We start from the raw sequence: 26228 nt of genomic DNA on the forward strand, positions 1-26228 counted from the left end.
GGTCAGAGAACAATTAATTTTTCTCGCATATTTCTCAACGAAGGACACTTTTCATTGAAAGTTTCGGAAAGCCATACTTTCCATACATTATTCACAACATTTTGTTCCACAATATTTTGTCTTTGACAATTGACAGTGAGACCAAAAAAAAAAAAAAAAAAAAAAAAGCGCTGGGAGAACTATAGACCTTCTGTCCGATCCTAGACTGCGGACAACTCGTCCACAGTCCAGGTCATCATGTCCAGGTCAGCCTGTCTCTAGGGCGAGTCCTTCTGCACCCCTCCATTCACACACATGTCACAATATGCACTCACTCGTTCCCAGCGCGGCATATACTAAGTAACAGGCGTGATGCCATAAATCAGCGGCCAAAAAAGTCTTCGTGTACGTTTACAGTTCTGTATTTCACCTGTGTATCCCCGCAGTGTGGTGTCTATCGTCCTTATAAAATTCACCGTCTGCTCCTCTAGAAGACAGTTTCTCAGCTAGCTCCACAAATTAATACTCAAGGAGAAAGTGGACTGAAGATCGAGTACCAAATCGTCTGTTCATCCGGTCACGGTAAGGTGTCGCGTTCCCTCCCGTCCCGCTGCCGGTCCGTAGCGATAGCGTAGGGGTACGGTAGATAGGGGTACCTAGCTACAAAAGCTAGTCAGTGGCATAGCCTAGGTTCTTCAGTCTATTGAGACCAGCAAGACCGATTGTTTAGATCTTTGCAAAGTGTAGATCTCGTAGAGTCGTAAAAGAAGGTTTGTACATTTACAAACGAAGTATTAATAACGTTAGGTTAAGTCAATGTAAAGGATACATGTAGCCGACCAGACGCTGTACACATGTAAGTACGCTGTGCGAGCTACCTACATGGTACACTACAGCTACAGCGATCTAGCGACTGTGTCGGCTGTGTATAGTTATGGTCCCCATAGTTATGTGAAGGATAGTAAGCAAATAATCAACGTTGGTGAAGGTGATGGGACAAACTTTAATATCAGTATCACTTCTGAGGCGATCTGGATGTAGCTATCTTTCAGAAGCGCAGCTGTGGAAAGATAGCGTACACATTCAGATCGCCGAGGAAGTGATACTGATAGTTTGTCTCATTGCCTGAAACTAAAAGTTGATTATTTGCCATTTGCTTTATATTCCACATCTAGGGTCCTAGAAATTCCCATTTTATTCCACATCTGAAACCGTTTTAACTGTCTTTCGGTATCCTTATATTAGGGCTTAGGCTATGTGTGCACGTAGATGACAAAACAATGAATTTGCTGCGCGCACCACGCGGCACCAAAGTGAAAGTGCGTTGCACTGTGTACTATCAAGTGACCTAGGTCACATGATAGTCCACAGTGCAACGCACATCTATTTCGCGCGTACTCATCTTGCGTTAGGACTGTGTGGACTGTGTGGAGATCAGCGAAACAAAAGGGACTATCAACATAGAGTGTGTAACGAACTTTTCTTCTCAGGTGATGTGATGGGCAAAACTACGCTTCATCACGTGCAGAGACTCCAACCCCAAGCACCTTCTGATCTGGAGATTCTCCAGCCTGAAACCCTTAGCAAACGGGAGACTCCAACTTGATGTGTGCGAAGCGCGAAATTCCCAGGGTTCTAGATGCTCTCTGGTGCTATTTAAGGCTTATTTTTTCAACTTTCGATAGAAATGAGTAAGAAATCCTTTCCAACTGGAGACAAAGAGCCAGGGCGGGAGAAATTAAATCTAAAACGGAGAACGGGAGATTTTGCAAAAATGGGTTTTCGGCGGGAGATTTCCCGTCGAAAACGGGAGAGTTAGAGTCTCTGCACGTGATCAGCTCTGGACCAATCCTATTGCGACATTCTTAGTATAGTATGTGGAATATAATGTCTGCTAACATGCCAAATATTTTTTTTTTATTTTTGCTTTCCTCACTGAATCATCCATGCCTTTCCATGGCAGTCATTGTCAGTAGTTTTCTTTCCCTTTGTCTTGCCTTCCTTCCCAGAACAAAGATTAACGTTAGACTGACTTTGCCTGCATAGCTCTTTGAATACAAGAAAAAAGAAGTGTTGCATATTTGTCTGTCTGACTCCTTGTCACTATACATATGTCACACACATAAGTCACTATTCAAAAGTTTAGAAAAGATACAAGAATGGAAAATGCAGTGTTCGTAACTTCAATAGAATTTTACTGCGGTTCTAAATGGTAGACTGTACAACGTAGCTGTGACCAGCCCGAACGCAAAGCGCTATGTACAGTAGCACCTCAGGGTTAGGGTAGACTGCTGCTAGAGGTGTAGTGGAGCTATAATGATCATTTCTAATCAATGTTTAGGCCATTCAGTTGAAAAACAAAGTTTCAATTCATGAACATTCATTATTTGACCTTGGAATCCTGACATTGAACCAAACCTGTAAACCGACATGAATTTTGAAAACTTTTCGTTTTAATGTCTACCTCACCAGAGCCCCAGAGTACAACGCAACGCAGTCACGATGTCGAAAGTTCGACAGAACTATCATGAGGAATGCGAGGCAGCAGTGAATCAGACGATCAACCGCCAACTTACCTCATCATACATGTATCTTTCCATGGTAACACTCGATGCGTTTTTATTGTTTTATTTTATTTTATTATTTTGTTTCTTTCTTTTTTTTTAACCATTGTGGCCTAGATGTCTGTGCTGTGACCTTGAATGCCGGTGTCTGGGGAAAATACCTGCACAGAGTCTGTTGGTGACCTATCCTTCATCCAACATTTATTCTGACTAGAAATTAGGCACAGCGATTTACAATGCACTTCACCTGAAATGCCCCTGTGACCTTTTCAGTATTGTATTGTAGATCATTGAAAGAAGGCTACTTGTTGCCAATTCAAAACAGGGATCATTCTTCTTCTTCTTCATCATCATCATCTCCTTCTTCATCTTCTTAAAGGTACAGTAGGGAATCCCATTTGCATGCCTTAGGCGTGACAGATTTAATATAGCGAGCGTTCGGCCGCGTGGGGAATGCTCGCGTTCCTCCTTTTGTTAGGGGACGCCCCTATTCCTCCTGCGTGCAGAATGGGGGGTTTAATCCCTCTATTCATCAGCCTAATGAGGGCGTTCCTTGGACGCAACAGAACGGGCTTGCTCACAAGTCGCATTCATGGCGTTCCTCTCCGCTTTAGGAACGCAAGGATTATCCCAACCACGTGCTTTCCGCGCACGGCTTCACCTTTGAAAAGAACAATTTGCGCCGGCAAGTGCACAATTCACGGTGGACGCCAGAATTCCACATCGTTCTTGCAAGTTAAAATAAATCGCGTGGCAAAAACGTGTGAGAGAAATCGCGCACTTCAGACAGTTAAACGATTGCGACTCCACATGCTCGCATACGCTACGGAGTAACATTGCACGAGTTCGCAAAATTCTCACGACTCGCAGTTTCCAAGCGTCATGAACAGGATTGGTATTCCAAAAGTTTTGCCAAAGTTTTGCGATTATTCACAAGCAGTAATTCACAAGCGAGAAGTTGCATTCTGGTTTACTTTTCGATGACATTAGTCAAGGCTCGACACTTACGGGGCCACCAAAAACGCGCGTCGGGCCACCGAAATTTAAGAAATGAAGATTTTGGTACGATCGGGCCACCAAAAAAGTCGGATGTTTGCCTTTACTTTCGAAAATGAACAGCGGTAACAATCGGCTCCGTAAGATGCTAAAATAGATGTCAGATGTTTACTCTTAATTTTGGAAATGAATAATGGTAATATTCGACTCCGTATGATACTAAAATAAATGTCGGATGTTTGCTTATACTTTGGGAAATTAATAACGGTAAGAGTCAGCTCCGTACGGTGCTTAAATTAATGTCAGATAATTGATTTTGCCTTCGGAAATGAATAAGGATAACATTCCGCTCCGGAAGATGGTGAAATAATTGTCGAATGTTTGCTTTGACGTTCAGAAATGAATAATAATGATATTCAACTCTGTATGATGATAAAATAAATTTCTGATGTTTGCTTTTATGTTCGAAAGTAAATAGCAATAACATTCAGCTCCGGAAGATGCTAAAATAAATGTCGAATGTTTCCTTTGACGTTCGGAAATGAATCAGAGTAATATTCAATTCCGTATGGTGATTAAATAAATGTCGGATATTTGCTTTACTTTCGAAAGTAAATAGCAATCACATTCGGCTCCAGAAGATGCCAGAATAAATGTCAGATAATTGCTTTTACTTTTGGAAGTGAATAGCAGTAACATTCTGCTCAATACCATGCTAAAACAAATGTCGGATTTGTTATTCCACACTGCTCGATTGATAAAAAAAAAAAAAAACTGTTACGATTCGCTAAAGTTTGTTATTATGCTGAAGGTTCGCTTTTCTTTTTTATATAAGTTTCGAAATTTCGGACGTTATATAGCTGATACGAAAACGAAGTTTCTTACCACGAATATGATAATTTCTTTACAGATAAACGACCCACCTTTTTTTCCATTTTCGGATGAATGAACCATCTGAATATTTTTTTTTTCCCGGAATGATGAATATCGTGCAAAGAAGTAAACGATGTCACGTTCAGAAATAAACCCATATATTCCCTTCACAGGAAAAGATTCGGCGTTTTTAATTTTCTTTTAGCCAAAAATGACATAAGTTTCGTACCATGCACGTAATTCATTCTCACATTTACGAACCTTCGGAATAATGCCACAAATGGTATTAACGAGCCCTAATACAATTTTGGATTAACACATTACATAAGGCATATCAAATTTGCGTGTTTTGCGGGTTCAGCAAAAAGAACCATCGGATTTGCGAACCTTATTCTTCTTTCGGAATAATGAACATAAGGCAAAGGAAATAACGATGCCATAATAGGAATTCAAATTATTTTCTTGCCTCAAAGATTTTCCATACTTATCTTCCGAACTACTAACCCCCAATGCCAGACTAAAAATCCGAAAATTAAATAAGCTCTGCTTTCTGATGTTTTGTTAATCCCAGAAATTAAAAGGAACAAGTTGTGTTATTCGTTTTCAGAGTAACGTAATTAATTTAATATCCCGATAAATGCACCCTTAGAATCACAAAATTCGTGCGGTTTCGGATTAATGAATCGTATTTATTTTTCACATTAACGAATATCAATACGGCAGAGGGAATTTTCGAGAATATTATAGCGAATCTTATTTAACTTTCGCATTACAAGAACCTTACAGGTGCAACGAACATCAAAATATAAGAACGATGTCAAACTAAAAATTGAAACTGTATAGTTGCTTCAAGAATTTTACCTCCCGTCTATATTGCTTTTCCGATCTAAATCTAAAAATGAAATAAAACAAAACAAAACAAAACACGATGAAACGCGCTATTATTGCCGAACATAGAATACATCCCCATAGGTGGAACAAAATAACAACAGAAAAAGATGCAGAGAGATAATGATGGGCGGGAGAATGGTCTAGGAGGTCGAAGATCTTTTGTGTGTGTGTGTATGTGTGTGGAATTGAATATTACATGTACATGTTGTGCACAGAAATCTGTCAAAGTCTGTCAAAGTGTGTCAGAGTCACGAGAAATCAAGTTTTAGTTATGCCTATATAATAGATATAAATGTGGATTCTACAGACTCTAAAGCTACGTTTACACCATGTTCCCGGCGGCCAAGTTGTATTTGCCTGAGATGCAGTGCGCTGTGGGTATACTAGTATATGCAGTTGAGACATTCTCCTGTTCCCCCCCCCCCCCCCCCCCCCCCCCCCTTCGCATTCTAAGTCTTGTTCGGATCGTTCCAGTCCTCGCCCCGGCGAACTTCTATAGCTATCACACGCTGTTCTCACGGCGTCTGATCAGGCTATAGACTATCAATATTTTCCGTCCCGTCCCGCTGCGGACCGCCTCCAAGTTTTGTTAGGGTCTATTACGTGCCGTCGTGTTTCATTGCATTCATCCCATTTTATCAAGGCATACAAAATTAAATTCCTCATTAGCACCGGGACTGCCGTGGCAATTTTTTTTTTTTTTTAACAGTTTAAGAATGTGACACGGCATCCACGGCAATCACGGCCTGTCACATTTGCCTATCTCGTCTCACAGCGTTGTTTCACGTCCGTCCCATTTTGTCCGTGATGGCCTGAAACGTGACTGCCGTGGTTGCCGTGAACATGTGTAAACGCGGCTTTTAGCTTTACATAATCCAATTCCACATCCCTTTAAACCTTAAATACGAATATTTGTACGCTATTGTCAGTAGTTCACTTTCTAAAAAGCAAAAACAAACGAACAACCAAACAAACGAACGAACAAGTAAACAAACAAAACCATGACAATCTCTTAAAATTCAGGTTCTGTTTCCGTTCAAGCTCACAACCTGATTCTTTCCCTAAACGAAACAATACAGCAGTCGTTCTTTATAGCGACGCACGACGGCGTTTACGCTCCTCCTCTGTCACTTCATAAGGCGAAAGCATTCTATGAGGAGTCAAAGAAAATCATCCAATTATAAGACGGTATCTATATATCATCGACCAATACGGCAGCCTGATGTGAACTTCGGTGTGTTTGTGTCCGTGCCGCAAAATGAATACGTCGGTGCGCTTTTGTGTGTCGGGTGCATCTTTAGCAAGGAGCTACAAGTTTTGTTGCTTGTAGCTCCATGGCTGTTATTGCTGCCCCAAAACAAGGGAAGCAGAAGAAAAAGGGCATACCTGCTATTAAGAAAAGCCTCTTTTAAACGAGGATGTTTCTTGCTGCTATTCCCTTCCGATTGTAAAAACTAAAGAGGGTGCTTTATAAGCAATTATGAATACCTGAATTGAAAGGACCAGAGGATACCCATTCTGTAGGCGACATAAAAAGCATAGGAAAGCCAATTGAGACAATTGGTGCTGGCCAGTCGTCTGCCGAGATCATGGTAATTGCATGTACAACAGTACTATAAACCATCAAAATTAATGTATATACACGAATGTAACATTGATACATCTTTCTCATAATCTGTCACTTTGAAACACTGCATAAAATATGAAGTACCACTGACTTGGTTACTCAACTCAGCATGACATTAAAGCTTTCTAGTATCACATTATTGTGTTACGGGGGGGGCGTTTAATAAATCTGTTTGTACAGTTACGAACAACTTACGAGCGACTGGTGATCAGTTCTGATGTGCTATACTTATCAGAATTTCCATAATTCAGCACAAGAACTTATCATCAGTCACTCGTAAGTCGTTCGTATCTTTACGAACAGCTTTATGACCCCCCCCCCCTTCACTGCGTTTCAAGCAGTGAAATATAATTATATCCTAACAAAATATAATAAGATTAAGGCATTTCGTTTTCTAGTTCACGAACTTTCGGAATAACTTTTTTATTTTGTGTGTGTGTGTGTTCTTGAATATTCATCAAAACGAACTTAATTGCATTCTATGTGATTAACGAAATTTTGGAATAATTAATTGCAGACAGAGATGAAAATGACCGTTACTGTTTCTTGCATATTTCTCAGTTTTTATGTTCACAACGACGTTCCTCGCTTTGTGATTACGTTTGGTCCATCCCAGCATCGCGTTTCCCGCAAGCTTGAAAAAGGAGCTAAAATTCACGCAAGGAGACGGGTTTTCTTCCACGAGAGACAAATCATTTGTAGAAGATGCACCGTCCTTCCCGCCTGTTATAAAGATAACCTATCATACACTATATACGGCTAGCACTGTATGTAGTACTGAAGAAATTTTTCCTGGTGAGAGTCGGTAGACTTATCCGTTCCAAGCGCGGGTAAATTAGTAAGTCTTCTCTCAGGACATTAGGTTTTACCAAGAAGTTTACGGAATCCGCATATCGTCTTGCTGACCTATAAGAAAATAAGCTCAAACATTACATTTTGCCAGTTAACAAATAGCCAGGTTAATTATTGTTGCACAAGTTGTCATTATAATACGCTTTGCAAAAAGTAGGCTTACTTTCAATCTTCACTGATGAGCTCTAAACAGCCCATTACATAACCAGGGAAGAGGGATAATTACATTCATAGTTTAAATGAGTTTTCTAACCCGTTCCTCCCATAATTCTCCAAGAGCCTGAAATGCTCAAAAGCGAGATTCTCTTTGCAGGTCGACTTGAGAATGGACAGGTTGGTATTCCTCCTGTGCGGAAATAGTCAAGCTGTAGGCCTATTATGACAGTATCCCCTTTCCATGGTCAACTACAATACCATGTGCCATCAAACAATGAAAGTATCGATCGGGCACCAGGTATAGGTATGAATAGACATTGCGCGAATGGGCTCACAAACTCTTTTGTTGTACACAAGAATATTGTCACTGGAGGCAAGTATCTACTGAGCTGAGCCTCTATCGCTGTGTACATCTTAATTCGAGTTTTATTGCGAAAGAAGCACATATACGCGAAGTTAGTAACGGCAATGCACAAAACACAAAAATCTTGAGAGCTTTTGAAAGAGCGGGATCCGAAACATGGACCCGTTTCTAGACACTGTACGTTTTAAATTTGATATGAACAAAACAAACGCATATTCCCCAAAGTGCATGCAAATTTGCGATTTAAATTGAAGTGCGTTGCTGTGAAGATATGCGTGTGAATTCGTATGATTCTGTCGAGATAATTTTTCAGTGCCGACTGAGTTGAAGGAGGATGTGTGATTTTCCTTCCCTAAGTCGCCATATTTTTATTTGTTTTGCTTACATTTCTATTGCCATACTCTGAAAATGAATTGTTCTCGCGCTCCGATTCGCAACATTACCGCTCTGTACGGCGCGGGCCAGTCTGAAATAAAAACAAGAAAAATTGTTAATCCGGAAACGACATCTTTCGGATTACTAACCTTCGTAAAGATAAACATCTTTCCATCGTCGAACTTATTTAACTTTGGACTGAGATTTAAACCTTCGGAATAGCGAACTACAGTAACAATAATTTGCTACTATTTTTTTCATCGACATTTCGTGAAGCACGATGCGTTTCGGTAGTTTGAAACGTGTTAATGTTGCGATGTCTTTCCCCTGCTAGTGCAGACTAAGTTCAATCATGGCGAAAGTTCCGTTACGAAATAAAAAATGATTCAAGTCTTTTCAACAATAACACGCTTCGGTTTATAGTTTTTTATGCGTTTAAACGCAGTTTTTAGTTTCGTACAAAAACCGCAAGTCTTTTCTGCAACGCTCTTGCGTTTTAGATACAGCGTTGCTTGTGATTTGATGGACTTGCATTTGACTATTAGAATTAGTGTTTAAACGCAATTGAGTTTAAGTTTCTTACAATTTTCTAGTGTCGGATGATTATGAAATGCAAGTCTTTTCAGCGTTCCGTGTTTGATGGACTTGCATTTGATTTTGGGGGTTGCGTTTAATTCTTAATTTTGCGTAAGAAGTAAAAAATAATGCAGGTCTTTTCAACAATAACTCACTTCCGTAGATGTTTAGAGATGCGTTTAAACGCAGTTTCTTATAATTTCGTACAAAAAGTATGTCTTTTCTGCAATGCTCTTGCGTTTAAATACAGCGTCGCGTGTGATTTGATGGACTTGCATTGGATTTTTAGAATCGCGTTGAAACGCAACTGAGTTTTAAAGAAGTTCCCTACAATTTTCAAGTTTCGTATATCAAACGCAAGTCTATTCAGCGTTCGGGTTCCGCGTGATGACATGGACTTACAATTGCATTTGATTTTCAGAGCTGCGTTTAATTTTTAATTTTGCATACGAAAAAACAAACAAAATAATGCAAGACTTTTCAACAATAACGCACCTCCGTAGATGTTAAGAGATGCTTTTAAACGCAGTTTCTCTATAGTTTCTTTACGAAAACCTCAAGTCTTCCCTGCAACGCTCTTGCGTTTGAATACAGCGTTGCGCGTGATTGATGGACTTCATTTGATTTTTAGAGTTGCGTTTCAACGCAATTGAGTTTCAGGTTCATACAACTATTTTCTAGTTTCATACTATATCAAACGCAAGCCTTTTGGCAGCAACGCACTTGCGTTTATGTGCAAAGTTGCTCGTGATTTGATACACCTGCATTTAATTTTCAGCTGCATTTAATTACATGTAGCTGCATTTGATTAATTTTCTAAAAACGGGCCCAGGTTTCTATTAACGCTTCGGAATAATTAACGTTAGAATATTCGGATAAACAGAAACACCTACACGTGTATTTCATGTTCTGATAATGATTTTCTACTAGGACCTTTATGTGTACAAAGTTTTTGCGTTTTGAGAATAACGAGCAGAAAAGGGGGAAAGTGAACTGCTTTGGGTAGCCAACTACATGTAATTCTCCAATGTAAATGAATGTATGCCCTTTCATTTCTGGCGTACAAGACAATATGGACGCATGGCGCGAACGCTACCACGCCATACACTAGGGAATTACCGATTACAAATGCAGCGAATCAGAGCGGGAAAACAATTTATTCTTTTTTAAGAGAATGGCGATAAGATTTTGAGCGAAAAATTATGTCGACTTAGACGAGGGAATAAACACGTATTTCAGCTCAGTTGGCACAAAAAAATCAGGTCGACTTACGCGAGTTGTGGACTTATAAATGTCGACTAAGGCGAAGAAATTTTCAAGGAATAACAACACAAAAATCGGGACTTTTTTATCGTGTCGACTTAAGCAATGTCGAGGTTTACTGTACTAAAGCTCCATAGTTTCAGCAGAGCCAGATGTGTATGTACCTCCCTGGTTTCAGGAAGGAGGTACTAGGCGAGCTCGCCTGGTACCTCCTTGGTTTCAGGTGCAGGGAGCTCTCATCAGCTAGCTCTCGCCAACTACAGCACGTGTCTCCAACAGCATGCACGTATCACACACAGCACAGGGTTACTAATACATGTACTATACATAGCCCCTCTTCCCTCCCAGGCCCCATGCAATTGACACGATGTTTACGACCCATTCAGCGCGTACGCAAATTCCTTTACCCTGCGGTTTTTGCCTGGCGGCAAACCTGCTTTGAAGTTCCTGGAAATTTCCACCAGCTTGTTGCCTGGCTGGCACGGCCATGGGTGTCAAGTTTCCGTCAATCTACCTAGCTATTGTGAATGTTTTTCTTATACACTTGTCACTTCATTACACACATTTTGCTTCACCAGAGAAGCTGCTTACAAGAGTGGTCTCACGCTCATGTAAGGGGAACAAATACTATATTTCGGATACTATTTCAGATACTTCTTGATTACGCCTCTCATCGACGCAAATTAAGGTAATCACAGCGTTACTAACGCGTAATAGTGCAATGCCTTTCGTTGTTTCATTTGTTTGCTAGTTTGTCCGTTTTTTAAGCTTCCATGAAATCAACTGTGTAAGTGTTAAGCACAAGACAAAGGGAAGACTTAATCCGGGCGTTCCCGAACGCTGGCTACATGGAGCGATGGCTTCGTGGTCGATTGGGTGCAGTGAAGTTGACGCTATTGTGTTCGAAACAAAGGCACTAAACAAAAGACTTTTAAGCTGGCGTTCCCGGAACGCGGACGGCATGGGCGCATGCCAAGCTCGTGCCAAGCTGGCTACTTAACAGATAAGAAGGCATGCCGGACGCGGGCGAACGCTCGTGAGATAAAATCTGTCACGCCTTAGATGAAGAGTTGTATAAATACAGTGGTATGGTGAAGAGAGTATCATTTTAGAAACTCCCATAAAGTATTGAAGTGGAAGGTAACATTTATTACATTTTTATTGACCATTAGATTTTGAATTGATTTTTTTTTTCTGGGCTCACCGTAAATTCCAGTACATTACTAGGCTACATTTGTACCTTTGCAGACCCATGCACTGCATGTGTGTCCATCATGTATATTTTGTGAAGAAAGGTCATCAAAACTTACAAACACTTCTATATATTCTTGCCACACACTCTATATGTTATTACATCAGCTCTTATACTTTTAGATTTGTGTTTATAGATAAAAAATACAGAAGACTGCAACAAAAAGGCTTAAGTGTGGCTGACACACAGAACTACTGTACTGAGTAGTTGAGTTTTGTGCATTATTCAAATTGTAGATAACTGTTGACTTCCAAATTTCTCAGCAGTGGCCTAAACAAGTCCCCTGAGGTTCATATTTAATGTTTTGCTGCATTTTGGGAGGTCTGTAAGTCTGCCTCCTTCAATTAGATGAAGATTCAATTGCAGACACACAAATTTTACAGATTCTGTGTCTACATGCATTTCAAACAGCATAGTTTGACAGTGTTTGAAACTTGTATAAAAACCTCTGAGTGATAGGTACTACTTTTTTTCCTGTCAGACAGTAGTGTTGATAGAAACTAATGAATTCAATTCAATTCATTTGTAAACTTAGTAGACTCAATATCGTGGAGCAGTAAACAGTCCAAGTAAAATTTATAGACCCCCGTTAATACAAGATCTTGTGATTGTGACTCAGCACTTTTTTATATGTTTTGTGTTTTTTTTTTTTCTTAATGCATGAATATCATATCTTGTAAAGCTGTAATGGCAATGTTTCTGAAATTCTTCAGCTTCTGAAATTGAGCCACTGCAATATGAAAAAGTCTTATTATGCAGATAGTTGCCCTGGCCAGCAGGCTTTTGGGTTTGTATTATTGCTATGCATGGTTTAGAATGTTAAATCTGCCCTCATCCAAGTCCTACCTATAATCCATATAATATGGTCATGTTATCAAACAGTCCTGAGCATAACTTTTGAAAAGACCTAGATGCATGCAATGTTCTCTAACCACAAGACGATGACAGTGTGAGAAGTGACTGTTTGGCTGGTTTGAATTTAAAGGGACTGTACAGTACTGGTTGAGGTGGGTATTCATGTTTTGAACATTCTTAAATACATTTATTTGATGAAACTTGGTTTTCAAATGGCTGAGATATCCAAAAAAGTGATGATAATACATGTAAAAGGCGACAGGCCACAACTTTATTAGGATCTCTTTGTTTCACCTTGTTTTTGGATATCTCAGCCATTCCTAAACCGATTTTCATCAAATAAACTTTTGATACCCCTTTAAACTAGAATTGCATGCTCTTTGACATCTTATAGAGTGGTTTCTGAATATATCGCAAAACATTAAATGCTAAATCCTCACCTGGACCAGAACTGTAAACACCCTTTAAGATAAAGAATGAGAAAATGTAGGAGAGTATTTTGATCATGCTTCCAGACATACGCAAAATGGTGTCCGTAAACATGTTATGTATGCTGTACTTTCCATATTACTAGCAATGCTGAGGAGTTTGCTAATGAATCAGAACATGCCGATTGCAAAGCTGGAAAGAAGATGATCATTCTTTATGTTGAGCTACTCTTGATTGTTATCCAAATTGGATGGAGAAGATAATAGCACATGATAATAATGGCATGCTGTCAGTGCAGTTCCCAGTGTGACCGGCAAGTGTGAAGGCCAACCACGTACTTCTCATTTCACAGGCCTTCCACTTCGATCGGGACGATGTGGCGCTGAAGGGATTCCACGACTATTTCAAGGGCATGTCGGACTCAAAACGGGAGCACGCCATGGTGCTGTTAAAGTTCCAGAATGAGAGGGGTGGCCGAATCAAAATGAATGACATAAAGGTAGGTAGAACTCACCTCAGAAAAGAAAAGTTCACCATTAGTCCATAGGCCAAGACCCGAAAAATAGGTTGTTGGTACCACCTGAGGTGGCAAAACCTTTTTGGTGTCAGTTTGTTTGTTGGGCATAGAAACTAACCACTATACAAAGAAGAGCACTGTCTTCCGTATGTCCACAGGTGTTCTGTTGTAAACGTGATGCGCTTAGTCTTTATTCAAGGCAGCGAAGGGAATATCCAAAGGGTTATGATGTCCACAGCTGTCACACGGTGCGCTTAGTCTTTATCTAGACCAATGTACCGTTATCATTTCTAAAGTTCCTCATAAAAGGGATTATCTATACTGTTTTTATACTACCCTCTCAACAAATACATCAGTTTTAAACAAAAATCACTCTGTTTATTTACAATAATTATTATTATTCATTATAATGTATTGTAGTGTACCGGTACATTGTTTTTGCATTATCTTTTATTGTTGGATGAAAATAAAGCGACTTTGGCGTGGTGTTAGCGTTTTCACCGTAGCGTTTTTGCCGGAAAATGATAAATAATTGAAAAATACGGTTAAATTCATGAGGAATCGCTTTTTTGTTGTTGTTTTTAGATAAAAAGATATACACTGTATCATAAGCTTTGGATATTCCCTTCGCCGTCTAGAATAAAGACTAAGCGCTGTGGACATCATCATCTTTGGATATTCCCTTCGCTGCCTTGAATAAAGACTAAGCGCACCGCATTTACAACAGAACACCTGTGAACATACCATAGAGCTACATTTTACAGCTCTGTGGAACATACAGAAAACAGTGCTCTTCTTTTGTATAGCGGTTAGCTTCAATTCAGAAGTGGATGTAACAACGACACCAAATTGGTTAAAAATTCATTTATTATGACTAAGCTACTCATTTGGAAATGCTATCATAGCTTGATAAGCATATCTATGCCCGACAAACAAAATGACACCAAAAAGGTTTTGCCACCTCAGGTGGTACCAATATCTGGCCTGGCCCATGGACTATATGTTTGTAGTAATTGTAGGTGCAGTCAACTGTGCATTTACATCGAATAATCACTTACTCGTCAAAGGTCTTATCAAGTCCTCTTCTCTTTATATTCTATTGATTTTAATCTCTCAAAGAACTCAAAGTTGAAACTATTTCTTCAGGACAACAGATTCAACTTAGGCAAGGTTGACTGAACAGTGTCCAGTATTGCACTGGTATTGGAAACTGCATTGTGTATCTAACTAGACAAACTTTGCATGCATTTTATTAACTTGCAAATTCGGGCTCCTTGCAAAATTTGCAAAATTTTCATGCACACAAAAATTTCTCACTTTACAGTCAATGCCTGTTGCTCTGTGTATGGGTAAATTATGCCTGTTTTGCACTTGTTTTAGTCCATGAACCAAATGTAAGCCATTGATTTTGCGTTACGCTACTTTGGTAAATTTAAGCCTAGATACAAACTGATTGTTTACAGCCTGCTGTAGTAAGAGGTTGTCATGAGGAGAGATGGGAGGGTTGATACAATAGAGAGAATCCTTGTTTCAAGTATGGTTAGTTGGGGAGGGGGCATTTTATGGAACATTTTGTCTGATTTTTTTTTGTCCCCTGACAAACTGTTATACACTACTAACTGACTGAGAGCAAATATGTCAGGAAAAATGTCTGACAAAATGCTTCTTGAAATGTCCCCCTGATCTTGTTTGAGTTAATATCAGTTTTGTATGGGCTTTTACTCTGATCAGTCAAGTATACTTGACTTTAGGAATTATGACTTTATATACATGCATTCATGTGGAGGAAACGGGGTGAAATCGGAGCTTTAAACCATCGTATTGCTAGAATATTTGAAATTGCCTTTTATATTCCACATACTAAGAATGTTGCAATAGGATTGGTCCAGAGCTGATCACGTGATGAAGCGTAGTTTTGCCCATCATATCACCTGAGAAGAAAAGTTTGTTACACTCTATGTTGATAGTCCCTTTTGTTTCGCTGATCTCCACACCGTCCACACAGTCCTAACGCAAGATGAGTACACGCAAAATAAAAGTGCGTTGCACTGTGGACTATCATGTGACCTAGGTCACTTAATAGTACACAGTGCAACGCACTTTCACTTCGGTGCCGCGCGGTGCGTGCAGCAAATTCATTGTTTTGTCATCTACGCGCATACCTAGCCTAAGCCCTATTAAGGAAACCTAAAGACAGCTATATTAAAAACGGTTTCAGATGTGGAATAAAATGGGAATTTCTAGGACTCTAGATGTGGAATATAAAGCAAATCATCAACTTTTAGTTTCAGGCAATGAGACAAACTATCACTTCCTCAGCGATCTGAATGTGTACGCTATCTTTCCTCAGCATCCATATCTCCTCGGAAGTGATAGTTTGTCCCATCACCTTCACCAACGTTGATTATTTGCTTAATATTTGCATGTCTCAGCCTGATAGGTCGGGGGAGGGGGAAGGATCAGTGTCTCTGCTTTCTTTGTTTTTGAATTTGTGTTTTTGTAACCTGATAACTGAAATAATCAGAGGAGCAGGCCAGGGTCGAAATGTGTGCTACGATGTTACCAGCAAACATATGAAAACTATCAGAATTTACAATCAAGAGGTCATTTGTCTTTGATTATAGTAAAAGGTCAGGTGAGGTTCTGAAATGTCCAAATATTTACTTCACCTGTCGAACCAGAATGGGTCAGTGGCAAGGCCCATTGTTCCCTGTCAGTTGGCCAAAGTTGCACATGTGCAAAGCATTCTATGATCCCGTTGTGTGCTTTGAGTGCTGAAAACCCCCATATAGCATTTAAAATGTGTACAAGTTTTCAAAGGTCCCTTGCACAGAAAAGGCGATTCTCACAACATGCCTAATCAGGTGATAGGGCTATGTTTTCCTTCACCCGGACAAGGAGTACATCACGTTGTGCAGTGTCATGTGATAAATCATGTTGATCACTGTTTTGGATCATTCTACAGTCTCTTGATCATTACATTAGTTTACCCGAGTAAACCATGTGGAATGTTTTTTTTTTTTTTTTGTAATTATTATTTACATTCGCGTACGGTGTTGAACATACAGAATAGATGTAGCACACACTACCTCTCAAATGAAGGCTTGATAAATCAGCTGGCGTACTCAACTGGGAACAGATGATGTTGAAAAGAATCCTTAAAACATCATCCATGTCAGCTACAAGTTGTCTTTATAGAAAATTCCCAGAAACTCTAACTCTTCCGCTTTTGGTTGGAGATTCCCAACTTTGAGGCCATTTTCTCAAAATCTTGTGCACTCCTGCTCTAGCTTGAATTTCTCCCGTTCTAATTCTCTGGACATCATGTTTTAAGACGTATTTTCTCCCACATTAGGTTTAAGCTGTCTCCTGTCTAGCTTTAGTTGTGTCATATGTTTGAAACAGGCAGAGATAATACCAGAAAGCATCCTTACCCCTACAGCTTCCAGGCCCTTGACTTCAGCCGCAAGGGAGGTAGTATTGTGCTATTAACGAAAACTTTGGCAAGCACAACACAGCCGCTAGTTGAGCGTGCTGCATGCAAAATTTGTTTCTGCCCATGCTCAATCTGAAAAACCTCCCGTCCTGGGGAAAACGAGAACGGTTCTCAGCCAAAATAGCGTCCGGTCCTGATGTTGGGCACGATTGAGCAGCCAGCCAATCAGCGATCTTGTCGCCATGGCTGCACAGAAAGGCGAAACTGCTTTTGTAATAGATATTGGGACGGGAGTCCGAATGTGGAGAAAGTCACAGCTGAGTGCTTCCGCATCCTATTGGTCTTCCCATCGTGTAGCGAAAGTTCCGTAATGTTTGTGTGATCAAAGTCTTCACTTTGTCAGGGGTCCAGGCGGGAGAATTTGCTGACCAGTGAAGAGATACTTGGGGTTGGCTCTCTGAGTTCCAGACCTGGAATGACCATTATAACCCCTTCCCCCATCCATCCTGCAGGTGATTGCTAAGGATGAGTTTGGCTCAGTGCTAGAGACTATGGAGCTCGCCCTGGATGCAGAGAAGGCCTCAAACACTAATTACCTGGAGCTGTACAACGTCGCCGAGAAGCACCATGATGAACAGGTGAGATCTAGTTGGGGTTGGTGGTGGGGGGGGGGGTGTAGTAGTGTAGTGATTTGTACTTTGGACAAGTTTTACCAAGAAGGTCCAGTTTTCATGCCCTACTGGAGTAATTAACCCATCAAGTCCCAGGAACCACATTTTTCAACTTTGGGACTGTACCTTTGCCTCCGCCAAGGAGAAATGTGTTTACTAGTGTATCTTTGTTTGTTTTATTTGTCTGTCTGTTTGCAAATTAAATAAAAAAGTTGTGAATGGATATGAATGAAACTTACAGGAAAAGTTAGTAATGGCACAAGGAACAGGCAGTTAAATTTTGGTAGTGATCTGGGAATCTTTGTGAATTTCTGAAGGATTTTTTAATCTTTGGGCAAGTAGGGTCATTGAACTTGGGAGTTCAAGCTGCGCGTATTTGAGGTATTTGAAGTATTTGCTTTGCTCATGGTGCCATGAAGCAGGAAACTGGTGAGGTAAACGCGAGGCTTCTTTGACCCAGTTTACAGTGCGAGGCTCGGCCGCGGCTCGGCCGCGGCAGAGCCCGCCTTCATTTCAGTGTAAACGCGCAAAAGGCCAAATGCGAGGCCAAAATTGGCCTCGCATTTGGCCACGCTCTGGAGGTAGTCTCGGCCTTTTCTCGGTGTAAACGCAAACTGGGCCAAATGCGTGGCCAATTTTAGTCTGGCTTCCAAACCCTCTGCTGTACTATTTCGCTATTCAGGATATTAACCCCCTCAACGTCGAAAACTAGTATAGTTTAAGGTGGTTTTGTCCTGCAAATGATTTTTTCCTTCGGCAAAGGCCTTTGCCCGAATGGCGACTTCGTCTCCACGGAATTGCGTTTGTTTGCAAGCAGAGCGCCACTACGACAAAATATTGAAAGGTTTGAATCAAAAGTGCGGCCGAGCCCGGCAGTGTAAACGGACAAAATTGTGGGGCCCGGCCTCGCAATTGAGGCTGGGCTCAGCCGCGGCTCGGCCGCGGCTCGGCCCAGCCCCGCACTGTAAACGGGGTCTTTATCATTGGGGTATCGGGCAATTATCATCATGTGTGCATGGGTGGAAATGAGCAGCTTGGCGGAGGGGCTTGTAGTGTTTTAGAATGTACAGTAAAGAACATGAGGTAAATACAAGGCTTCTTTAAATCATAAACCCTGTGAACTTTCCTTATGTATTAGCCTGACCAGATGCCGTGCAAAGTACAATATTGTATGGCGACTTATGTACAGCAATGGTCTGTGTGTGGTTACAATCTTACTCACGGAGCTCTGTGGGTTAAACTGTATCATATGGTCAGGCTCTGCGAGTGAATGTGGTTGATTTTATTACTTTACTTCCTCTATTTTTTTTAAAGAAAAATGACATTAATCATCACATTAAACATATTTTAAGGAAAACCAGTAATTCAAACAATGTGGACCCCTATGGAAACCAGCTCTGCTGATCAGGGTGTTCCACCCCATGAAGTTGCAATGAATTCAAATTCAAACACCTATGTAGATACATGACCTACATGCCTCTATCAGCATACGCATCCACATTAATACGCAATCATGATATGCTACTGCAGTGACAATGATGTGATATGCTTCAATTTTCAGTGTATGTCAAATTGGCCAAGGATAGCATATTCTCCCAGAAGGTTATTGAGCAATGCTTGTTAAAACTGGGCACTTATCGTTCAACCCGCATTTTGATGGAATTTGTGGAATGTCAACAGGGTGATTCTTCGCCGGAGAACGCCCGGAGAGCCTCAGAGTGAGTCTGTTAACCTGTTCAGGATGAATCCCGAGTATACTTGGGCAAGTATCTATGGGAAATGCGTGTTGTAGCCAAATCAGTCTGGCCTCAATGGGTTAAAACGGAGCTTACGATGTTGGTTCACCTCTTTCTTTTTCTCTCTCTCCTTCCCTACCACCCCCCCCCCCCTTCTTTTCACTCTCTCTCTTTCCACAGATGGCTGATTTTGTGGAGGATATGTTCCTGGCGAAGCAGACGGAAGTGATCAAGAGCGTCGGCGAGCACATCACCAACATCAAGAGGGTGGGACCAGGTCTAGGGGAGTACCAGTTCAGCGCAAACCTGGGAGCCAGTGCCTAAGGGTGCAGACGGACACTGAATATGCAGTCAGTGCGAGGAGGGCTGCTTTCATAGTAGGTAAAACAAGACAGGGGAGGTGCCTGAAATTGCTGCAAATCAATCGTCAGCTGGGGTCCTGGGAGATTAGCCTCTGAAGAGATTTTCTTTGTGAAGTCATAACCCTCCTGTTTCTCAGCTGGCTTAAAGGGAAGAATCTCTCATGTTCAAAGTAATGTAAATAAGGGAATGATCCAATAAACAGGATGGTAGGAGTTTCAGATTTAAAAAAAAAAAAGAAGAAGAAGAATTGACATGAATTGAGTATGAAATCCTGCCAATATCATTTTGTTGGAACTTCTCCTGCTTTGTTTATTGGATTATATTCCATTCATTTAACTTGACTTGAACTGATATTAATGATCTTCAAAAGTCCTTAAGAGATTTGAATTGTGAGTAATGGCATTAGCACCAGATACACCAGCATCATTTCATGGGTGTTTCATGGTATCAGTGAGAGTAGGATCATCGCAACTGCAGCTTGGGGAGGGGGGGGGGGGGGTGATTTTAGTGATAACATGTAAATAATACAGCATGAAGGAAAGATATACCTCAAAAAGAAATTTACAAAATGACGTGAAGATTTTGATTGAGGGAAAACCCAGTGGTGACTTCAAGTTGGTCGTATATCTTTTTAGTAAAGATGAATAGGCAAATGCAGTGAATTTAATGTTTTATAGTTGTCCCATGTTTGTCTGCATGTTGACTGCAAAAGGGGAAACTTCTCATAGTTTATTCTTGTCGCTTGACCAATTTTCTTTGAAGGTTGCTCAATTTTGATCTAGAGCTTGAGAATATCTTTGTTTCAAATTGTAAGTCATCAAAAAATTGTGCGCATGTAAACTGTTTTTGTGGACGTTCAGTCAAGCGCAAAATTCTTGATGTACCCAACAGCAAAATGTTCCATGTTTACAGTATTAGGTTTCCACAAAGATTAAGAGCATACCAGTCGTCTTGAGACAACAAGTGCCAATCATGATATTCAAGGTCAGTTTTACTACCAGGCATTTATTCATTCAGGACAAACACAGGAGTATACTTACAGGAATGCAGGAGTACTTACAACAGGAGTAGAATGTGATTACCATGTTTACTTACTTTTAGATTCATTTATCTTTATTCATCTATTTTTGTTGCATTCTGCAACATCATGAAAAAAGAACTTCCACATGTGTAATTGTCATTTGACAAAATGTTTTTCTTAGTCCAGTATTGATGCTAGTCCAGTAGTCCAGTATTGACATGACAAATGAAGTAATCAGGGTATTTAAGTATTCAAATTGTAACTCTTCTTGTGCGAACCAAATCACTCTATTGGACAGTTGTCAGCCCTTATGGACCTCAAGAAAAATGATGGATAATATCTGGTTAATGCTTTAATGCAACTATAAGTGTTGTGTCTCCACATATTAAGGCATTCAATTTATCTGATTAGAATTCATGCCCCAATATTTGATTAATTTTTGTGTGTGTGTGTGTGTGTCATATAAAAAATGAATCATTACCTCGGCACAACCTCAGGTGCAAATGAGCCATTGTGATTGCCTTTTTCTTAGTTTTTCCTGCTAGAAGTTTACTGGTAGAGGGAAAATTTAGTTTTCTACGTATCAAATAGTGCTACAGTAGTAATATCATGTCCTACAGTGTATGCGAGTGTGGAGCCTTGCGTTAGAAATCTGCTAGATTTGTCTGGAGTTGAGACTAGACAGAAAACCAAACGACTGTATTCACTCAATATTTCGCGAGGTTTTTATTTTCGTGAATTTCGCGAGTCAGGCACTATTCGGGAAATTAAAGACACGCAAAAATAATGACTCTGATCCCAGTATGAATGTGACGCACACGTACATACATTTCTCCATTCAGTACGGTACTCCACGATCGCGAATTTAACCACTCGCGAAATCGTCAGGAAGTCCCGATTTGTGAAAATTTAAACTTGCAAAATACAGTAATCTCAATCTTGTTTAATACTGGATCATGTATTGTGAAATTTTTTGCTCTCATTGGAACTGTTGTTCCTGTCAATGTATCGCACATGCAAATATTGCTGTATGTGGCATGGAATGAGATGACATGTGACGATAGAATGGATGCAATCGTTCCTTTCCCTGTGGACTGATCATTCAGTAGAAGACACAAAGATGAGCATGCCTGTAGGAATCTCAAGCAAGAGAAATCGTTTTTCTATACCAAAGCCTCCTTGAATTTACTACATTTTCAGTTTCATCTATTTAGATTGTGAGTAGTAGAGTGGACCAGGGGGGCATTTCATGAAGCATGTTGTCCGACGAAGTTGTCGGGGGAAATTTGCCCTCAGCCAATCAGATGCAAGGACTTCAGTAGCTTGTAATTATTTGTCTAAATATCCGACCAAACTGATTCATGAAATGCTTCCCTCTGTAAAGCTCTTGCTCACCCCCCTCCCCCTCCCCCCTCCCCCCTCCCCCCTCCCCCCTCCCCCTCCCCCTCCCCCCCCAAAAAAAAACCAAAACAAAACAAACGATAATCATAATTTTGGGCAACAGGATCTCTATCAAATCAGACATGCTCTAGTGGAAACTCAGTGAAGGAGTGAGATGAACCAGGAAATTCTGTTCACTATGGCAGACAGTTGTTCACATAAGAAGTCACAAGTAGCAAAAGAAATGTTTTCCAACGGGACCATAAAAAAGGGTAAAAAAATCTTGTACATAAAGTTATTGGATGTAAATCTAAACTCTTTTACATACCAAGTGTCCCCGATACTACGGGACTTAATTCATGTGCAGTGGAACAAGGATATGTATTTGTACAAAACTTAACATTCTGAAATCCTAGTATAACTGTTGTTCCGTTAGGCATTTCTTCACCATGTTTAAATAAAAAGAAAATGAAGAAGAAGAAGAAATTAGGGGCTTCATGTTGTCAATGCATTGTAGAACTCAGTCACACTGGAACATCATGCCATTGCAAGATTCCATGCAACTTGTACATACCAGTAGTACAAACAGCAATTATTGTATTAAAACAAGTGGTCATTTTCTGCATTTCGTGTATTTTCAGTTCAGTGGAATCAAAATTTAAAATAGTATTACATTGTGACAAGCAAAAAGATTCACATGGTTTTATTTTTGCACTGTTATGTTGTAATGAAATGTGTGAAAATTTCACACCGAGAAAATTCCTACTGCTACACTATGCTTTAGGTAGTGTCCGCAAACTTGACATAATTTGAAGACATATTAACAGGTTTGATTTGATTCCAATATCCTTTCTGTTTTTCCTCTTTTCCTATCACATATAATAACTCAGGAAATCATTATTTTCCAGTATTTCCTTGTTGCAATTGTTCATGTACAGAACCAATGTATGGCATGAGTTCCATAGAAATTCAGTTTAGACTATTAAACCAAAGATCACTGTTATTATACACGTACAAGAACTAGCTACAGGTTGCAACACTTGCTTTACAAGTTGTAAGTATTGAAAATGTGTACTAGTTATTTAATTGAAGGCCCTTTTCAGTCCTTCTGATCAATTTTCATTTGTTTTGTTTTTCTTTTGCTTTCTATATAACATGTGTTCATGCTCCTCTCAGTAGTTAAAACATATACACTGTAATCATATATAATCTAGTGCTGTAAGGTACCATTCTTGGAGCTTTATTAACAATAGAGAAAATGTCAGATCTCCATTTAACATTGCATTATATCAGTATTGTAGAGAGACATCATTTGTATGTTAAAGTGCCTTGAGTATTATTGGTCATACAACAGTAAAGGGAAAACGTAAGTGTGTGCTTTTAACATGCCATCATCATTAGCAACATTCATGAATTTGTCATTCAGTATTCCAGCATTCAATGCAAGAACTTGACCTTGAATTACCAAACATCTTCTCTTACACGCTTGATGAGGTTGACAAACCAAAAATTGGAATCATCAGGAAAAACTTGTCCAAAATTTGTTTGGCATACAATGTATGTATAGTGTATGTGTGTCAAGTATCTCATGGTGTTCAGAGCCAACACTTGCATATTTTCCATTTGCCTACACATCGAGTGTTCGCCAGAAACGCATTCTATAAGAGCCTCGACAAATATGTGAGATGTTGACGCAATGAACTTCCAATGCAACAGCCCTGCAAACACGTAAATTTAAAACAGGGTACCGAAGCGGTATGTACTTATGGAGAATTGCTCATTGATTGATCATCGATTATTGATCAAACATTCCCCAATTTTGGACAAATATTACTTTCCGAAAAGTCCCAAACCACTCAGAATGTACATGTAAGCATTCCTGTACACCCTTGAAGAAGTTCTTGATTTGCTGAATTTCGAGATCATGTGAACAGTGGGCATAAAGTTGCTCTGTTCTTTATTATCTATCAAAACTGTGCCTCGGCATTCATATTGTACATTGGAGATTCTCAGTTCAAATTACTTGAGAAATTCTCATGCTTTGAAAGTTCTTCATTGCTATGTTGTCGAAATAAATTCTTGGACAGTCTGAACTGTATATTATTTGTTTATTTAATTTACCAAACATTTTTTTTTTTTTTCAGTTGGTGATAACTCACAGAAGAGGTGAATTAGATGGTTTGATGTAAACTATTAAACCGCATGGATCATGCAACTTCCCTAGTCCAGTTTGTTGAAAGCATGTAAATCATAGTGTACTGGCCCTTTCAGATACTTCAAGTTGGGTGCGTATTCTTGCTGGTCTGTAGTCAACTAGCAGCTGCTATTATTAAGCAGAATGTTGGTCGTGAGGAGGAGCTTTTTTGAGAATATAACCAAAGCACTTTGATGAGGAAGAATGTCAATGTACTTAAAGTTTTAAGCTTGTGGTAGGGATCATTAGCCAGGGTAGGCAGTTTTCATGCCACTGATATTTTGCAGTCCGTAATAAGTGTCAAGGTCAAAGGTGGTTTTAAAAAACATGACAAAAAATAAACTGCCGTTTGCATTATGTCTTTTGTAGTATTTTGAGATGCTATACTATACAACTGTAGAAGATGTGTTGAAGATTGCTGTGTCCTTCGGGTACAAAAATGCAAGACTTGAGAAACTTGCACTTTTGATAGAAGTGAAGTGAAGTAATTTTTTTTTTTTGTCTTGTAAATATACATGTATTTGGTATTCATGTACACCAAAGTTTTTTGCACGTATAGCATAATGATGCATTCAAATATATGTGTATGGAATAAGGTCATTATTGCACTCAAATCATTATAGGCCAAATAAATGATTGGTTGTACACAGGACAAGTCCCTTTAAACTATAACATCACAAGCCCTTCTGCTGGAAAAACAAAAACAACATGATAATAAAGATGGGTTCTATTAATAACCTTACCTTGCTAGAGTGGTTTCCAAAAGGTTATGAACAGGAAACTTCTGCACTTTGACTATGCCCTTTTGCTGGTGTTTGTTGTTTGTTTTTTATCTGGTGCAAATACAATTCTTAAGTGCCAGTATGGAGATGTTCAATGCACACAGTGATTAACTGTGTGCATATTAATAAACTTAATACTCCATGCATACAGACAGCCAGAAGACATGTGTGCTCTGTGAAAATTCAAATAGTGTTGTGCAACAACAGCAACAACAAGAAAAGTGCCATTTGATTTTACCTCTTTGTAGAAAATCAGACATGATTGGAAAGGTATGTGTGTCAATAAAAGTAGTATGCAAATTTGAATTCAAGTACCAGGGTAGCTCATATACATTGTAATATTAATAGCAAACATTTTCCACAGCCTCATGAATGATTTGCTCTCCTCTATACTGAACTTGTACACTGTACCTAAAAAGGGTAACAACACAAAATTAGGTGGATGTAAATGTTCTCTTCATGTTGTGTTCGTAAAGGAAGAAATTGAAATATGATGTGCTGAAGCTAGAACGCAATATTTGTTTCATCATGTTTACAAAGAAACATACTTTTCATCATTCCATTTATTCATTTACATTATGGCTGTGTGTTTACAATCTTGCAATGCAATTTAACAAGTAGGCTGTAGTCCCTCTTGAAATTCATATATCATGTAGCTTGTGGCTAGAGACACATTATTATTTGGTATCTCCATTATCTGTAATGTATATCAAATAATACCTTCAAAATCTAATTTTTCAGTGAAAGTGATTTGGGCTGAACTGTCACAAAATTGTCATCACACCAAATATTGATCGTCATGTATCCTTTCCATGGTTGAAGTTTGCTTAAACTTTACTTTATAAACAAGAGACCCGCGGGTCTAGCGCTCACCTGAGTATCGCAAGTTCACCTTTCACGCAGTCACTAATCTAAATTATTCACAGCTCTACCAAAATTTGACCAGGCATTCTCAAGTAGAAGATGAAAATGTACAATAAGGGCCCAATTTTTTTAAGATTCCTTAATTTGGGGGGATTGGGGCCCCCTGGGGCCCTCTGGGTGGGGCATGGTGCCCATTTTGATAAATTGAGATC

The 26228-nt window shown here is 39.7% G+C and overlaps 1 protein-coding gene across 1 annotated transcript; it reads left to right on the plus strand.

Moving 5' to 3' along the window:
* The first annotated feature begins 409 nt into the window (after positions 1-409).
* Positions 410-19982, plus strand: LOC139728190 (soma ferritin-like). Its single transcript, XM_071639155.1, has 5 exons — positions 410-561; positions 2452-2580; positions 13405-13551; positions 17518-17643; positions 19593-19982. Exons 2-5 carry the CDS (start codon positions 2482-2484, stop codon positions 19734-19736), a joined length of 516 nt encoding a protein of 171 aa, XP_071495256.1. The 5' UTR covers positions 410-561; positions 2452-2481; the 3' UTR covers positions 19737-19982.
* Positions 19983-26228: the final 6246 nt, after the last annotated feature.

Source organism: Diadema antillarum, unplaced genomic scaffold (assembly GCF_040938485.1).
Source record: "Diadema antillarum isolate AM-2024a unplaced genomic scaffold, OU_Dant_1.0 scf00000018, whole genome shotgun sequence".
NCBI classification, from domain to species: domain Eukaryota; kingdom Metazoa; phylum Echinodermata; class Echinoidea; order Diadematoida; family Diadematidae; genus Diadema; species Diadema antillarum.

Coding starts and splice junctions, on each gene's coding strand:
- LOC139728190 (XM_071639155.1), top strand. CDS start 2,482: ATGTCGAAAGTTCGACAGAACTATCATGAGGAATGCGAGGCAGCAGTG. Junction 13,552..17,517: donor TCAAAATGAATGACATAAAG/GTAGGTAGAACT, acceptor TCCATCCTGCAG/GTGATTGCTAAGGATGAGTT. Junction 17,644..19,592: donor AGAAGCACCATGATGAACAG/GTGAGATCTAGT, acceptor CTCTTTCCACAG/ATGGCTGATTTTGTGGAGGA.